The sequence below is a fragment of the Eublepharis macularius genome, chromosome 2 (assembly GCF_028583425.1).
Source record: "Eublepharis macularius isolate TG4126 chromosome 2, MPM_Emac_v1.0, whole genome shotgun sequence".
NCBI classification, from domain to species: Eukaryota; Metazoa; Chordata; class Lepidosauria; order Squamata; family Eublepharidae; genus Eublepharis; species Eublepharis macularius.
Window position 1 is genome coordinate 118,704,964 of NC_072791.1, and position 16,347 is coordinate 118,721,310.

The window sequence follows — 16,347 nt, forward strand, 5'->3', positions numbered from 1 at the left end:
ACTTCAGAAACAAAAATCAGTCCAACCTTTTTCACAACATTGAGTTTATCCGGAGCATGATCGAATAAGGTGTCAAATGCGTCCCGTTCTGAAACAAAATGGATAAAACCTGTTGGATAATGTAAGTACTAAGAGCAGTCCTACAATACTGACATTGTTCATTGCACATTATTTTAATTTAGACAACATTTCTGCTGCCCTCCAGGAACCTGCCTGAGGTGGCTTACAAAATGAAACATGATAAAAACAAACCATTAAAAGATATTAATTAAAACCTGGCATTAGGGGAAAAAAACCCAGCCCAGCATAAAAAACATACACAATAAAAACAGATAACAGACAGCTTAAAATAAATGTTCAGACTAAAATAGCATTACCAAAATCAAGCCCCTAATTAAGGAGTCTCGGTGAACAGAAATGCTTTTGCTTGTTACCTAAAAGAAAGCAACGTAGCCTTCAGGTGACCCTCAAGGGGTAGTGCATTCCACAAACAAGGTGCCATTCCCAACAAAGCCCTGTCTCTGGTTGCCACCTGCCTCACCTCCAAAGCTGGAGGCACAGAGAGCAGGGCAGTTCTTAACCGGTGGAACGGACAATACGGGAGGAGGAGGTTTTTCAAGTACTCTGGCTCCCAGCCATTAAGTGTGTTAAAGTTAAAAACCAGCACTTCAAACAAATGGGCAGACTCAGCACTGCTCTCTCAGCACAGGGGCGATATGATTCCTGTATTCTGCCCCTGACAATAGCCTGGGTGCTCCATCTTGGATGAGCTGAAGTGCTGGAGTTTCTGGATCACTTTCAAAGGCAGCCCTATGTAAAACACACCACAGTAATCTCACCTGGATGTAATCAGAGCACGGATCACCAGGGCCAGATTGTGCTTTTTGAGGCAAAGCTGACAAAAGGCATTAAGTGCCACAGAGATCTGGGCCTTTAACTTGCCAGGATCCAGCAGTACTCCCAAGCTATGAACTTGTTAATTCAGAGGGAGTGCAATTCCCTGTAGTTCAGATTGATTGAGTAGCTTTGTCCCTGACCAGCAGCACCTTAGTCTGGATTAAGCTTCAGTTTATTGCCCCTCATTCACCCTTACTGTCTCCAGGCACCAGTTTAGGATTTCCACAGACCCACCTGACACAGCTGTTAAGGTGAAGTATAGCTGGGTGTCATCTGCATATTGGTGGCACATTATTTCTAATTTGCTGATAATCTCTTCTAGCAGATTTTAAACAGCGTGGAGGATAAGATAAAACCTTGAGGGACCCCAAGGGCCAAGCAGCAGCTCCCCAGTGTCATCTTCCGGAATCTGCCAGTCAAGTAAGAGCGGAAGCATGGCATCCCTCTCCCAACACAACCAGCATCTCCAGAAGAATATCATGGTCAATGGTACTGAACACCACAAACAGGTCCAGGAGAATCAACAGGGACACACTCCCTCTGACACTCTCTGAGCAATGTTCATCTGGCAAAGTGATGAAACATGTAATGATTCTTTCAGTTGCGCACTATAGTGCTTGTTCCCTATTACTGCACTGTGGCCATGAACAGCCAACATTTATTGAAGTGCACTGTAAGGACTGTGATTCAGATTCTGAAGAGTTCGCTATATACTACAACAGCTAGCAATACCACAATAGATAAAAATCCAATATAACTGAAGCAAGATTCTGCAAGCAGTGGCCATTTCATATGAAGGTCTCCATCTAAATCATCAGGTATCTTTTGGCAATTAAATCAGCCTATATGTTTGCCAATAGTAGGCCCCTCATATATGTTGGACCAAAAAGTAAGAACTGCAGGGCATTGTGCTTTTCATTGGCTTTGGAGAACACACAGGAGATCCACTTCACAGAGCTTTCCACTTCATTGAATGGAACACGGCAGCTATACATGCAAGGAGATTAATGAATGGGAGGCAGATGTGCAAAGTTTTAGCAAGTGGACCATATATTCAAGAAAAAAGCACAAGCATAGATGGATGGAAAGCTCTTTCTTTGGATCACAAACTTTAGCACTAATGTTTACATGTTAAACAAGACAACTATGAATCGGAATTAAGCTCAAGGGAGCAACTACAGCAGAATTAAATGAGATATACTTTGGAAACCTCTGGAAACCGCTCTGAATCAAAAGAGACTTACCATGCCGTCCTGACAATGCCCTGTAGAAAAAGAAATAATGCAATTATCTGTATATAAACTTGCACAGTAATTTAATATATTTCTTCATGTGTGGATACAAAACCATATGTATACATATATAAATAATATAAATGTGCATAAATATGCACAAACATGCACATAGTTATTATATATGCACAGAGTCATTATATATGCTTTATGTTCATACCAGCTGAACACCCTTACATAGCATTATCTCTATGTAAGCATTAAACTAACTGTGACTGTAAGATCAAAATTTCCCTCTGCCAAGCCCAATTAAGAAGAAAAGGCAAGGATTCAAATATTCCTGCTTTCATTTTTTTTTCTAAAACAAAAAATGTTTGGAAATAAGATAATATATTTCTCAGATATTTTAGTTTGAGATTATTTTTCAAATTGAAATGTACTAAAAGCTGACATTTGGGCTGTGAAAAAGGTGCCCTGAAAATCAAAATGATAAACCTGAATATACATTTTCTGATCAAATATAGAAATTCTGTTTATGACACCCTTCGCCTGCTCTGGGTTCATATAACTTTTAGCGAAGCATATTTGGAGTTCTTTTATCAGCCTGCTCTTAGAATACCAAATAATGAAGACTTAATGCTGGCAAACACTTGGATTTTGAAGATACAACAGAGAAGCTGACAACATACTCAGTGTTACCAGTAATTTCCTCTTGTATTTGTCGGGACTGGAGGATCCCATCACGTTTCTGGAAAAGAGATATTTATTTATTCATAGTTTCATCTTTTTAAGCTGATATGGCTGCTTGTAGCCTGAAGAATGTTTTATGAATAATATTTTAGGCTGTTCAATGTTTGTTGTATGCTATGTTTAATGCTCTGGCTTGTGTTTAATTACTTGACCGGTTTTGTTGCTCTGTTTTTACTTGTTAGATGACCCAGCCTAGCTTGAGCTCTTCAGATCTTGAAAGCTAAGCTGGGTTGACCCCAGTTAGTACTTGGATGGGATATCACCAAGGAAATCCAGAATTGCTACACCAAGGCAAGCAATGACAAACCACCTCTGTTAATCTCTTGCCTTGAAAACATTTGGAGTTGTGTCAAGAAATTCACTTTGTTTCTTGTTTAAATAAATTATTTTGAATTAAGCCCTTTGGCTGTTACACACTTAAGTTTATAGCCTCTACTTTTATGACCCCCTTTTTGATATCAGAGGAACAAAGACTAAAGCCAAAAGGCACCTTTTAAAGATACACTGACCCACAGTGAGTCAGAACAAATTAGCCAATCAAAGGTCTGAGCTGCGAGGCCAGTTCTGCACTTTCTAGGCTCAGAGATGCAAGGAAGAAACTCATTTTTTAATCACAAGAAAATGCCAGAGTGCCAGAGCTGAACTCCCCAAGGCCCCAGCTTTGAGAACTTCACACTTTCAGAGACAAGCTCCTATCTTATCAGTCTGAAAGCCAACAGTACCATCTGGCCTCAGTCTTCAAAACACCACTAAGAAGCAGAAATGTCCTTTTGGGGAATCCTGGCAGGAGCAGCCCTCCCTTCTTCTACCAGTTGCCATGTTGGCTGTGACTTAATGGCACTTTAGTTATGCACACATTTGAGGCTGTTTAATGTTTGTTCTATGCTGTGTGTAATGTTTATTTTTAATAGTTTTTTTTTGGTTTTGTTGCATTGTTTTATTTGTTAGCTGCCTCAAGCAGATCCTAGGGGAGGAGACATACACATTTTCTAAATAAATAAATTATATATTTCAAATTATGAAAATTAACTCCAAAAGTAATTACATAAGAAACATGAACACAAAAAGATTTTTGGAAAGAATTGTATAGTTTCTACTTCTGGATAATCAAAAAGGCTTTGCCTAAACACCTCTCCAGTGTAATAAGATTGGCATGAAATGTAGCATGACAATACAATGGTTATGGAGCCTGTTGCCCTGTGACCTGTATCTGCAAACCATGACAGAAAAAAAGTCTAAACTGATCTATGTTGAATGAAACACACTGGCATATCTTTAAAATAATTTGATGATTATGTCTGACATGAAAAAATAACTCGGGTAGAGGATATGCATTGCCTGAAACCTACATTGTATCTTTTCAGTCCCCACCCCATTTATCCTAAGTTAATTCATTCCAAGATGGCAGCCCTCTTAGAATACAAGTCCAATTCAATCTATATTCAATAGGTGTTGGATCAGTTTCTTAATACAAAGTATTCCTTTCACATATATGTTAATGCTCTATAGAAGGTGAGCTGATTAAGGTGGCAAATAGAAATGGCAACAGAGAGTGCCGGAAAAGACAAGGTAGAAAAAGGAATTTAGACATCATCTTAAATTGGGCTCTAAAGGTGGAATAGTCTGGAGGCCATCAAGGCATGGATTACAGCAGCAAACAGTTTCCATGTGTTTCTAGTGTTGTTCAAACTATGTTGTTCTACTGGTAGTTCAATCTCATATTCGGTAACTACTCAAAAAGACAATCAAATCCACCTCTGTAGAAGTGTTGTTTGAATATGGAATGCACAAATGGAATTTTAAGTGGTTACAAATGGGTACTTTTCCTTAGTACTTGAATGCCACATTCTTATGTTGCAATTCTGTTAGTGTTCAATTTAGAGATAAGCTTGTACTTCTCATGTATTTATAGCACTGATGGGAGAAAACCAAAATGTTTGGCTTATGGTACTCAGTGCAGAATCATTCTAGATTTTTAATGCAATCTTAATAGCCTGGAAGTTAAATATTTGATTTAAAGGACATCTACCCAAAGTTTCCTTGTCATTATATCTTAGCAACATATTTCCACTCATGCATAGTTCAAAGAAGCTGAAAAAGTTGTATTTAAGTTAGGCAGTATAGCACAGGGCCACCAAATAACTACTAAACAATGAAGGGCTCAAAAATATAGGCAGGAGAAAGAGAGAAGGAAGCTGGGAGGAAAGGAAAGATAAACAGGACACAAACAATGTGAAACTCAGCAAGAATCAAAATAAAAAGAATAAAGGTCAAAAGTTTAGGGAACCACCTCAACAGCGTAGAATGACTGGCAAATATTTCCCAAACTTATGGAAGAGTCTAAATTTAGGATCAGATTAGATTACAATGTAAAACTGAAAAGCATGTTTACTGAACTTGTGTTCAATGAACAATATTTATTTATTCAGCATAAAGCATAGTCTGAATATTTCAAACTGGAAGAGGCGGTACAGGAAGAACACCAGAAATGTGAACAAGATTAACTTTACATTTACAATCCAAGCTAAAATAGCATTTGATATTAAGTGTTAATATCACCATCTAGCTGCTATGACATCAGTAATGTGCCTAGCATCAAGGAAAATTTGGTTCCCTTGACTGATTGCAGAAAAGTTAGTCAGAACATGTGCATACATGTTAACTGGGTAACTTTTCATGTAGGTGGGGTTTCAGAGAGCACCCCATCTTACTAGATATTGGGAAATGGTTGTCACAGGGAAGGCAGTTGTCTCCTCTCAGTCAAGTCCACTGCAAACAACAGCCTGCTTATGAGTAAAAGCCTGCTCACAACCAAGGTAATGAAGGCCGAGACAGAACATGGCTGGAGACCATATATTAACAGGTAAGATGAAGGCTGAGGAGGAATACAGCTTTCCCTGAAGAAAGGGGGAGATAGAGTGTGTCTCCCAGGAGTCTTGACAGATGAGGGAGAACAGTGGGAATCACCCCATTCCCTCTAATTGAGGCTAAATGGCCCAAACCCTCCCCTCCCCCGCGTCCATTTCTGTCAGTGTTTCTATTTCAAAAAATGCACAGAAATTCCAACAAGTCATGGATTTCATCTTTCATACCTGGACCACAACAACTTGAATGGACACATGATCCGGCAGTCTGATCGGGGCACGGAAATATTGTGATAAAGCAACCAAAAGATGCAGTATTGCAACTAGACTTTTAGCATGGACAGCTGAAACAAATTGAGAACTCAAGTTACATAACTAAAACCAATATTTATTTTTGCATGTAGTGTCCCCATCCTTGGCTATGCAAGATATTTTATTCTTTGCTGTTCCTAGAGACTGCTGAAAGAGTACGCATTTTCCTTTAAATGTCTGTCCTTCCTGATATAATTCAACTGGTGCTACGAAAGCAGCTCAATCAACAATATTCCTCAGGTTAGGTTTTGCTGCTTGTTTGGATTCCATTGGCTTGAAGATGGAAATCTAAGATTGATGCAAAAGGCATATTTTATTATGCAGTGCTATTAAGTGCAGTCTGTTCTCCCTCTGTGCTATTCTATTATCCTCTCTATTCTAGTGTCGATTTATGAACTATCAGAAGGATATTTTTGTATTCATAACATGCACTTAATTCATTTTTAAGTGTCACAATGTCTACAGGAAGACGAATGAGCCCATTTAGCCTGTACCCTTGAGCAATAACTTACTAAACTGAGTGACTCAAACATTCCTCATGAACTTGTTAAGCGTTCTTGTTGCTGTAAGCTTATTCACAGCAGGTTTCCAATGCTTAGTTAATGCTAACAAGACTGCAAAGTATCAAAAAACTTACTGTAGGAAATCTTTAATCCAGTATCAAGTTCCTAGCTTCAAAAGAAAAAAAATGCATCTGCATCTAGTTTTTTTCTTATTCTAATTCTTATTCTGATGGCTGTGACCACTGAATTTAGACATTGTTTAAATCATTAACATTAATTTTTCATGTTTTTATTTCAGTTTTTTCAAAGTCTATGTATTGTTACACTACCAAAGCGTAGGACTGCCAGCTCTCTGGAGCATTGTGGGGAGCAGAAACATCTAGGGGAGTCACTTCCTGTTTTGGAACAGAAAATAATATTCACAACACTTTAGGAATTTTCAGAACTCTACAGTAGGGACCAGAGATTTTTCAAAGTCCTAGGGCATCATGACATCACTTCCTATTTTGAAACAGGAAGTGAAATCATGATGCTCTAGGAATTTCAAAAATTTCTCCCATAGAGATTTGAAAATTCCTAGAGCATCATGATTTCACTTCCTGTTCAGGAAATGACATCTAGGCATCAACACGATTTCTTCCTGCCATTTCCTCCTGTCACTCCATTGAGTAGGGGCAAGGATGGGAAGCATTGTCGGGAGGTCCCCCACTAGAACCAGATAGGTTGCAACCCTATCAAAGCAGCAAAAGAACCAAGGAGATATCCTTTTCCTGCTGTAACAAATTTTTATGTAGAGGTCCCTCTGCAATCCATAAATATGCAACAATTCTGCTTTAAAAAAATTTCCATACTATATCTATTTGCATAAATGCTTAATTCAAATCATATAACAGGACGGTACATTACATACACGTAATCTAGCAAGCTTTGGTCTCATTAACTGCGCATTCATTTCAACTGAATGGTATCTCAGTGAAATATAGTGGGCTAGAGAGTTGGACTTGGACCAAAGAGCCCTAGGCTCCAACCTCTTCTCAGTCAACAGTTACCTTTGAGGCTCTGGGCAAATCTCAGCCTAATATTGCAATACTAAATATTCACTTCAGCAGGCTTAGAAGGATTTAGGAGGGTTTAGGATGGCACTGTATATCATTTTGCAGCATTATTGTAGCCAGAAAATTGAGTATCTCTAAATACATTGCCCTCAGCTCTCTGGACCTTTTTCTTATCCATAGTTCCTCTAAGGTCAAATCCACATTCACCCATTACCCGCATGTTTATCGGATATCTTCTGTTTGCCTCCAATCCGCGATTTTTCCCTCTTTGTTCACATTCCTGCTTCCAATCCGTCTTTCTCGCGCGTCCCTCCGGTCACACGGCCGCTTGAAAACTGCTTTTTTGGGTGGGACCTTTTTTTCCCGCCCATTTTTTTTTATTTTTTTGAGCGCACTTTTCCGTTATTTCGATCTTGCCTTATAAAGAAACATCATTGAAGATAATGATGCCTCTCTTTCCCCCACTGACAGCACTGATGGCTCTCTCCCGTTTCTTTTTTGGAAATTTGGAAGCATGTGGGAAGCTTTCGTGGGCATTTCCTATGCAGGACAGTTCAGTGCCTGAATTTTACTGAAGTTTCACTTGCTTGGAGTGTCATTATTTCAATATTTCGTAATTTCGATATTACAGTAATATAAAATTAAATAAATAAAAAACAGTTAAAAAGGAAGTTTCGCGAGTCCGTTCTGAGGATGGATTCACCCCAAAATGATTTTTCAAACTACCAGATTTGATTCAGAAACAGCATAATCAATAAATCCAATGCTATGAAGTCAAAAACAGTCTTTTGCAGACTACGGAGCACTTGCAAGTTGAATCAGCCAATAGGAACTCTCGGAACGGCCGGAGAGACAGGAAGGGGGGTGGTTTTTAAAAAAACTGCGTAAATTGTGCATTGGCCCGTTCACGGCCACTGTCAAACTCCCGTTGAAAACCTGTGACCACATATTCGGGAGAAATGCGAATGAAATGCATCTGTTTAATGAGGTAATGTGACCGGCACTCGGGATTGTGTGGGGAATGCGGGGAACATGCGACTTAGAATGAGTAATGTGAATTTGCCTTAAGTCTCATTAGGAGCAGCAACACATTACATCTGAGTGGAAAATTCTTAGCATGTGCATAAAAGCCTTTGTAAAATATTATGTATACAACAGAAACTTAAACATTCAGCTTTAAAAAAAAATTAGTATATTATAGTATATACATAGACAATAGCAGTGACTGCTAACTGTAATATTTGCAGGATTATAATTTGGCACAAACAAACTTCTTGTTGTATACTGGAATGCACACCTAAGCTAACATGAAGTATTTGTGAAATCTTCTTCAACTAATTTACATTCAGTATTTTACATAATGTAATAGATTTACTACAATAAGATAACTTTTAATATCATCTGTTAGATTTCCATTATAAAATACACAACTCACAGTCAACATTCCACTTGATGCTCCTTGGAGGAAGTTTAAGGGTTTCATTGATCTTTTCAAGTACTGTCTGCAGTTTCTGTTTCTGAGCTATTTCTGACTGCGTGACTTCAGCAACATTGAGTTTCTCACTCTCAAGCTTCTCTGAAGTGATAATGGAAGAAAAAAAATGACTACACAACTCCACATACCAAGTGCAATGTGAAGACATTCTGTTCCACATACCATAATGGATTTTTTTACATATAACTAGTCTAAAGTTTCATATTAACTATTGACAATTTTTCCGGTAGGCTTAGGTACAGCCATTTATTTTTCCATGACAAATCTGTATTCTCATAGGTAAACACAAGGATAGCAAATAAGCTTTTCTATTTAGTTCACCAAAAAGGATGCAAAGTATAATAAAACAACAATAACCCCACGTTATACCATCTAGAGTACATCAGTTATGCAAAGACTATAGTTTCCAGAACGAACATCTTAAATCCAGATATCCTCAATAAAAATGCATTACAATATAAAATAGTCAGCTTCATAAACCTTTAAAAAACTTAGCATGCATAAATAGGAGTGCAATACAAACATGGGAAAAGCTGTTGCAAGAATTTTTGTGATATCATAAAAAATAAGGCATCTACAAGTATATTGGTAAAAGTGGAGGTTTTGGAATCTCACATTTATTTCTTTACTACTATGTGCCTGTATTAAATGAATAGTTGAGACCGTGGAGTTGAACAATACTACTGAGAGGAGTCCCATGGATAAAAGAAGCAAAACAACAGTGTATGGGATGAACAGATAATGGGAAAGATTTGTCCAGCTAGGAGCTGTGTACGTGTGCTTTTCCCCTTACCAAAGAGTTTCTGCAGTACTTGACCATCATACAAGTCCTCAGCCAGGTCTTTCACAATGATGCGTTCTCCTACCAATACATCATTAATCCAATCAATTAACACCTGTGTGAGAGACACAGATTTAGCAATACTGCACAGATTTAGCAATATTGCAGTTGTACAATTATAATCACAAAGGCTACTGGAAACAATAGTAAATTCTCAGAAAAACAGATCACCAAAAGAGCAATGAATCAAAAAGCTATAGATACAAATTAAACTAAATTAGAGAAAGCATACAAACCACAGGGATTAAGATGTAAGAATGAGATCTTGTGTACATATTACAGAAGAGCAAATTAGTTCTACCTACGGGCAGTTGCTATTCACTTCCACATTATACTAGAGGCATTCCTCTCTTGCTTACTTAATGAATGCTACTCGCAACCAATTTAAAAAAGGCTTGCAGCTACCTAGAAGCAAATATGCCAGTTACATGCAGAAATGAAGGAGTAAAATGTAATAACTGTAATCCAGAGCACAGCTAAAAACACTTAATTCTCACTGAACTCAGTAGAGCTTAAGTGCAAATTAATTGTGAGCTGAATCAAAGGCTTAACTGATACTATACAGAGGTGCTTTGAAATGTACCTTATACATGATCTTAGTGAATGTTAATTTTTGAATGACATGCATGTTTACAAACATACTGGAAATCAGGAAGCTATGCACACGACCATTTTTTGTGACTAGCCTTCAGAAAAGACCATAGTAGGAAATGACACGACCATTTTTTGTGAATAGCCTTCAGAAAAAACCATAGTAGGAAATGACCTTGGCAAGTGACAAGATTGCTCCTAGGCGTCCTCTCTCAGGTCTAAGAAGTTTATTGAGAGGTTTACTTGGTTTACTGAGGGACTTCAGACAATGAAAAGAAAGGGAGATGGCTAGAATGACAGTGGAGAAGGATTCGGGAAGAATACAACACAGCATGGGATAGAACTTATTTTAAAGCCTACTCCATGGGACCAAAAAAACCCCAGTATTCTCCACCAGCACTGCATCTGCACAGTGTAGACCTGTGGAATTTTTCTTGGTGGTAAGGGACCTAGTGGGTTCTGGCCTATAGGAGGAAGTAGACTGCAGCCTGCTGCTATTGTTTTGCTTAACAACAATAAAATCTCTCACATACGTTCCAATTTGGACTCTACAGGATTGGATGGTCCCAGGGTGCAAACTTGTCCAGTTGTATGGCATAACATTCAGCTTGTTCAGTCTGAGGGTGTGGATAAGATTCTTGAAATTCTAAGACCCACCACCTGCTTGTATGACCCTTGTTCCTCCTGACTGCTTAAATCTGCTGGCAAACTGGGACTGAGAGATTGTAAATGCTTCCCTGAAAGATGGGATGATCACCCCTGCCTTGAAGTGGGCAGTGGTGCATCCACTCCTAAAGATACTTACTCTGGACCCAGGAGAATTGAATAACTACTGCTCAGTCTCAAATGTACCATTCTTGGGCAAGGTAATTAAAGGAGTGGTGGCTGGGTAAGTTCAGGGATTCCTGAATGGATTGTTTGGTTTCAAGCCTGGTTATGGGACTGAAATGGCCTTGGTCACCCTAGTGGATGACCTGTGCCAGGAGATGGATAGGGAAAGTGTTATCCTGTTAATTCTCCTGGACTACTCAATGGCTTTCAATACCATCAGTCATAATATCCTTCTAGACCATCTTTCAGGATTGGGACTGGGAGGCACCATTTTGTGGTACTTTTAGTCCTACCTTGAAAATAGGTATCAGAGCGTGGTGCCAAGGGACTGTATTGCATCTCCTTGACTACTGGGGTTTTGCAAGGTTTCATCTTATCCCCCATGCATTTTAACAACTATGTGACACTGCTGGAAGAGGTCATCTGGAGATTTGGACTGAGGTAACACCAATATGTAGACACTTAGCTGTGTTTCACACTTCCAGCAGATTCCAGGGAGACTGTAGAAACCTTGAAATAGTGCATGGAGGCAGTTTTGGGATGGATGAGGGCTAAACCTGAAGCTTAATCCCAGCAAAATGGACATGCTACTTGTGGGAGAAAAGTCTGATCTAGGAACTGGGATATCTCCTTTTATGGATGAGGTTGCACTCCCCTTAAAGGAATATGTTTGTAGGTTAGGGAGGGTGCTATTGGATTTGAGCCTCCTGTTTGATGAACAGATGGCAGTGATGGTCAAAGCCCCTTTTACCAGCTTCACCTGGTGAGCTAGCTGTGGTTATTCTTGTGTAGGAAAGATCTTGCCATTGTAATGTATGCCCTGGTAAAATCTAGATTAGATTGCTGCAGTGTGCTCTATGTGGGGCTGCCCCTGAAGACAATCTGAACGCTACAGTTGGTACAGAATACTCTGGCCAGAACTCTTGACTGGATGGATGGTAGGGACCATATCAGTACAGTCTTATTCCATTTACACTGGCTCCCATTTGCTTCTGGGCTAATTCAAGGTGCTGATATTGACCTTATGTGGCTTGCAGCCAGCATTTGTGAAGGACTGCCTATTCCCATATGAACCCACCCAACTACTCCAGTCATCTTTAGAAGCCTTGCTTTGGATGAGGCTACACAGGTGGGAACCTGAGAAACAACCTTCTTGGTTGAGGCATTGAAACTCAAACTCCTTCTCCAGAGAGATTCACCTTTTCCCTCTAGCACTGTCTTCTACCTGCAGATGAGGACTTTTTTGTTTTTCTTTGGCATTTCCTTACTGTTACTAGCCTTGCTGTCTGTTTTTTAAAAATATTCATATTTTGTGTTTATATTATGTTTTATTTAATTGTTTTGCACACACACACACATATGTATGCGTATGTGTATGTACGTACGTATTTTAAATGTTTTTTAATGTTTGAAATGTTTTATTGTTTTAATGCTCACCACCTTGGGGACCATCAATTGGGTGGAAAAGCAGCATAGAAATGTTTTAAATAAATAAATAGTTCTTTTGGGGATTAGAATTTATCTAATTTAATAATATTGTTGGCAGAATAATTAAATTAAGGAGAAAAAACCTATTATTTCCACAAGACTAGTATTATCTAATTTTTCTTTATATTTCAAAAGGTATTAACAGTAGATTCATTCAAACTGATACAAACCCATACATACCCTAGAAATTTTATCCCAGCATGCAAGCTTTCTTCCCACCAATACTGACTATAGTGAACATCTATAGCGGTTAGGCCTATAACTTGATTAGAAGACTATCTTATATAGCCTGATATAGCAAAAGCAAAATGCCGCAACACAAACACTGAAGTGTCCTTAATCATGTGAGGAAGTGGAACAGATAAAATTACCCCCCTCCCTCTGTCAAATCTTGAAGAATATGCAACCCAGCTTGGAATAAAGGTGGATGAGAATTTGGCAGGGCTTACTCAAATTTCAGCAAATTCCTTACAAATGAGCCAATGATGCATAGGTTAAGAGGTTTCCAAAGAGATAAGCTTTTTGGGGAGGGGGGGAGTCTTCTTTGAGGAAGTTAGGAAGGAGTCTGAATTAGAGGTGAGCACGAACAGCAATACGAACAAAAAAAAAAGCCATGAACAGCCCAATCTGCTGTTTGCGAGCAAACTGTTTGTGAGGCCTTGTTCCGGGCGAACATGTGTTCGTTCCAAGCCCTCTTCATGCCGTTCATCAGCCGTTCATCAAGCCAGACAGTCTGGTGCCTTTCAATTAATTCCCTTGGCAACATAGGCATGGACTGTCTGAACTCTGTCTGAACTTCTTCTGGCTTTCCTTCTGGCTTGTAACCCCTCACAGTAGCTTCCAGCAGACAGTCCAGTTTTTACCACTGTGAAGAGAACATGACATGAAAGGGGGAGACCCATGGATCATGCCTTTCCAGGGGTGCAATCTCTCTGAAACTTGGGGGGGTCTTCAAAGGACAGTGAGGACTATGTCCCCTGTAAATTTGGTGGGTGTTGGACATTGGGAAGTTTAGTTTGTAACCCCTCAAATTAGCTTCCAGCAGACAGACCAGTTTTTGCCACTTTGAAGAGAAAATAACATGACTCTCCTTTCCCTGGCTCAAGTTCAGCTAAGTCCCAAGGAGGCCGTTCTGGCTCCCACGAACTTCCAACTATGAACATGTTCATGAACCTGTCATATCCTTCAATGTGCATGAATCACTGTTCATGGACGGCAACGAACAACGAACATCGTGTTTGGGTTTTTCCCCCTGTTTGTGCCCATCTCTAGTCTGAATCCTGTCCATTGGCCTTATACTGCTTGCTCCTTCCCCTTGTCCCTAAAGGTCAAACCTGAAGTAGCACAAGGAAAACATTGCATTTATTATATTTTATTACAAAAAAGTTTGAAGTCCTTTTATAATTACCTTCATCAGCTCCTGTAGTTTTGGATCATTTCTGGAATTGGGATCAATCATTGTTCGCACTTCATTTTCCTCTTTAGAAAATGTTGGAAAAAACAAGAGAAATGCATATTACCAAAAATATGTATCTGGTGTATTATTTTACTTCAACAATCTAGGTTAAGGCAAAAATATTCCCCTTACCTAGCATAGTATCTTCAGGATCTAGTTCAAAAGGAATTGGGCTTAGCGGTAAGTTAATGGCATTTATTCCTTCTTCTTGTAGCTCAGACACTAAGAGGGGGAAAAAAAGATGAGTTTAGCAAAATTATATCTTCAATTGGAAATAATAATGTACATTTAAAGCTTTACTTCTGCCTTTAATCTCAGCTGCAAAATAATATAATCAAGCGTGAAAAATATATGCCGATTATAGATTGCAGCTCATGTGTAATGCAACTCTGGATGTCCTTGGTGAGCATAGCACCTGGGTTGTGCACTTATTCATAAGCTGACAAAGGTCCTTCAAAATTTTGTTATGGTGTTCACCACTGGCAAAAACACATGTAATTGCTGCTAGTTCTGCCATCCCAGTTTGTGCACTCTTCAAGACTACTAGACTAAGGAGGTTCCTGGTTTGGCTCCCTTTCTTTCCAGGTATGAGAGAAGAGAGTACATCAGCTCTCAAGAAGATGGCCTATGAAACATACTTTCAAACCCATTTTCTCTGTCACAGATGGAACAGTGCAATGCATTACAACTAGGGTTCTTGAGTCTAGTCAACACACAGCTGGAGACCATGGCTTCTGTGCCCAGCCTACAGGCCTTCAGGTGCATCTGGTTAGCCAGTGCATCAAACAGGATGCTAGACAAAATGGACTATAGGTCTGATCCAACAGAGCTGCTCCTATAGTTTTATCTATTACAATTTTTTAAAAATGTAAACCTCTCATGTTTTCCAAATCTATACTCAAAGAGTGGATAAAGTAAGATTATAAGCATTTATAGCAATAATTCATGTTTTTCTAAATATGAGCACTAAGAAAAAGTGGCGTGACTAGACACATCATGATACACATTCTCTTTGAAACACCACCAAGTATTTAAGGCACGTCCATCCATAGCAAATGTTTATGAGGCAGCTTACAATAATCGATACAGCAGAACACGAATGAAATCTGCAGCCTGGTTCTGTATGTAGCCTATTTAATTGTCTTGTTTGTATAAACATAAACCTTTAGTACAGGCTGGAATTGTGAAACGTGTGAGTGTCAAAATGTATAAATCTACAGAAGAAATTCCAAAGAGTTCTGTGCAGAAATCGCTACTTTAAAAAAACCTGAAACCATCACAGAAGACATAACATAATGTATAATTTTGGTATTTCTAGAGCTTCTTTTGGAGCAAAAGGCAATGTCCCCTGCTTACTTAGGATGGGGACTTTGCAATTATATGTCGCTAGCACAGATTATATGCAAAGTATATATTTGGGGATGGGGGTGGTCCAATAACTACTAATCTACTTGGATTTGGCATGTTCTGCATCCAAGAGGGGGCTACCATTCTGTCCAATACTGACAATAGGTCACAACTGCTGCAACTGAGGTCTCTTTTAAAGAGTGACCAGGTATCATCATTCTCAGGAGGGATATCTGGACACAGCCTAAACAGAAAACTGAGAAGCGGAACATGAGTGTTTCACTGCTAATCTAACTGGATTGTAATCTATTTATTTGTTTGAATTTATATTCTATGTGGACTACATGGTATATTAAAACCTATCGTAAGAGAAGAGAAAACAGCCTTCTATCCAAGGGTTATTACCAAAAAGAAATGAACTGCCCAGGGATAACAATGCAATAATTACTACAAAATCAATATATGTCTTTAAAGTGCAAACATGCTGAAAGTGCCAAGCTTATAAAATGTAGTAATGTAATACAATCAGATTCGTCCTATATCCTCTATAAAGTAAAACACTCAATCAATCAGTATCCATACATAAATATCACTGAACAATCATTAAATACATATCACTAAATAAATATCACCGGACCAATCAACAAACGTCCTATGAGGTTAACACATCCAACCAGTGAAAGTT

The 16,347-nt window shown here is 38.9% G+C and overlaps 1 protein-coding gene across 2 annotated transcripts in view; it reads right to left on the bottom strand.

Annotated features, from left to right (window-relative positions):
• The window catches only part of PARVA (parvin alpha), a 105,146-nt gene that overhangs the window by 15,422 nt on the left and 73,377 nt on the right, over positions 1 to 16,347 (bottom strand). For both annotated transcript variants that reach the window (XM_054970760.1, XM_054970761.1), the window contains exons 2-9: positions 14,448 to 14,537; positions 14,268 to 14,338; positions 9,902 to 10,004; positions 9,049 to 9,189; positions 5,972 to 6,087; positions 2,819 to 2,877; positions 2,142 to 2,161; positions 27 to 88 (exon numbers count right to left, since the gene is read on the bottom strand). In XM_054970760.1, the coding sequence (XP_054826735.1) occupies positions 27 to 88; positions 2,142 to 2,161; positions 2,819 to 2,877; positions 5,972 to 6,087; positions 9,049 to 9,189; positions 9,902 to 10,004; positions 14,268 to 14,338; positions 14,448 to 14,537 (662 nt within the window). The remainder of the gene's footprint in view (positions 1 to 26; positions 89 to 2,141; positions 2,162 to 2,818; positions 2,878 to 5,971; positions 6,088 to 9,048; positions 9,190 to 9,901; positions 10,005 to 14,267; positions 14,339 to 14,447; positions 14,538 to 16,347) is intronic.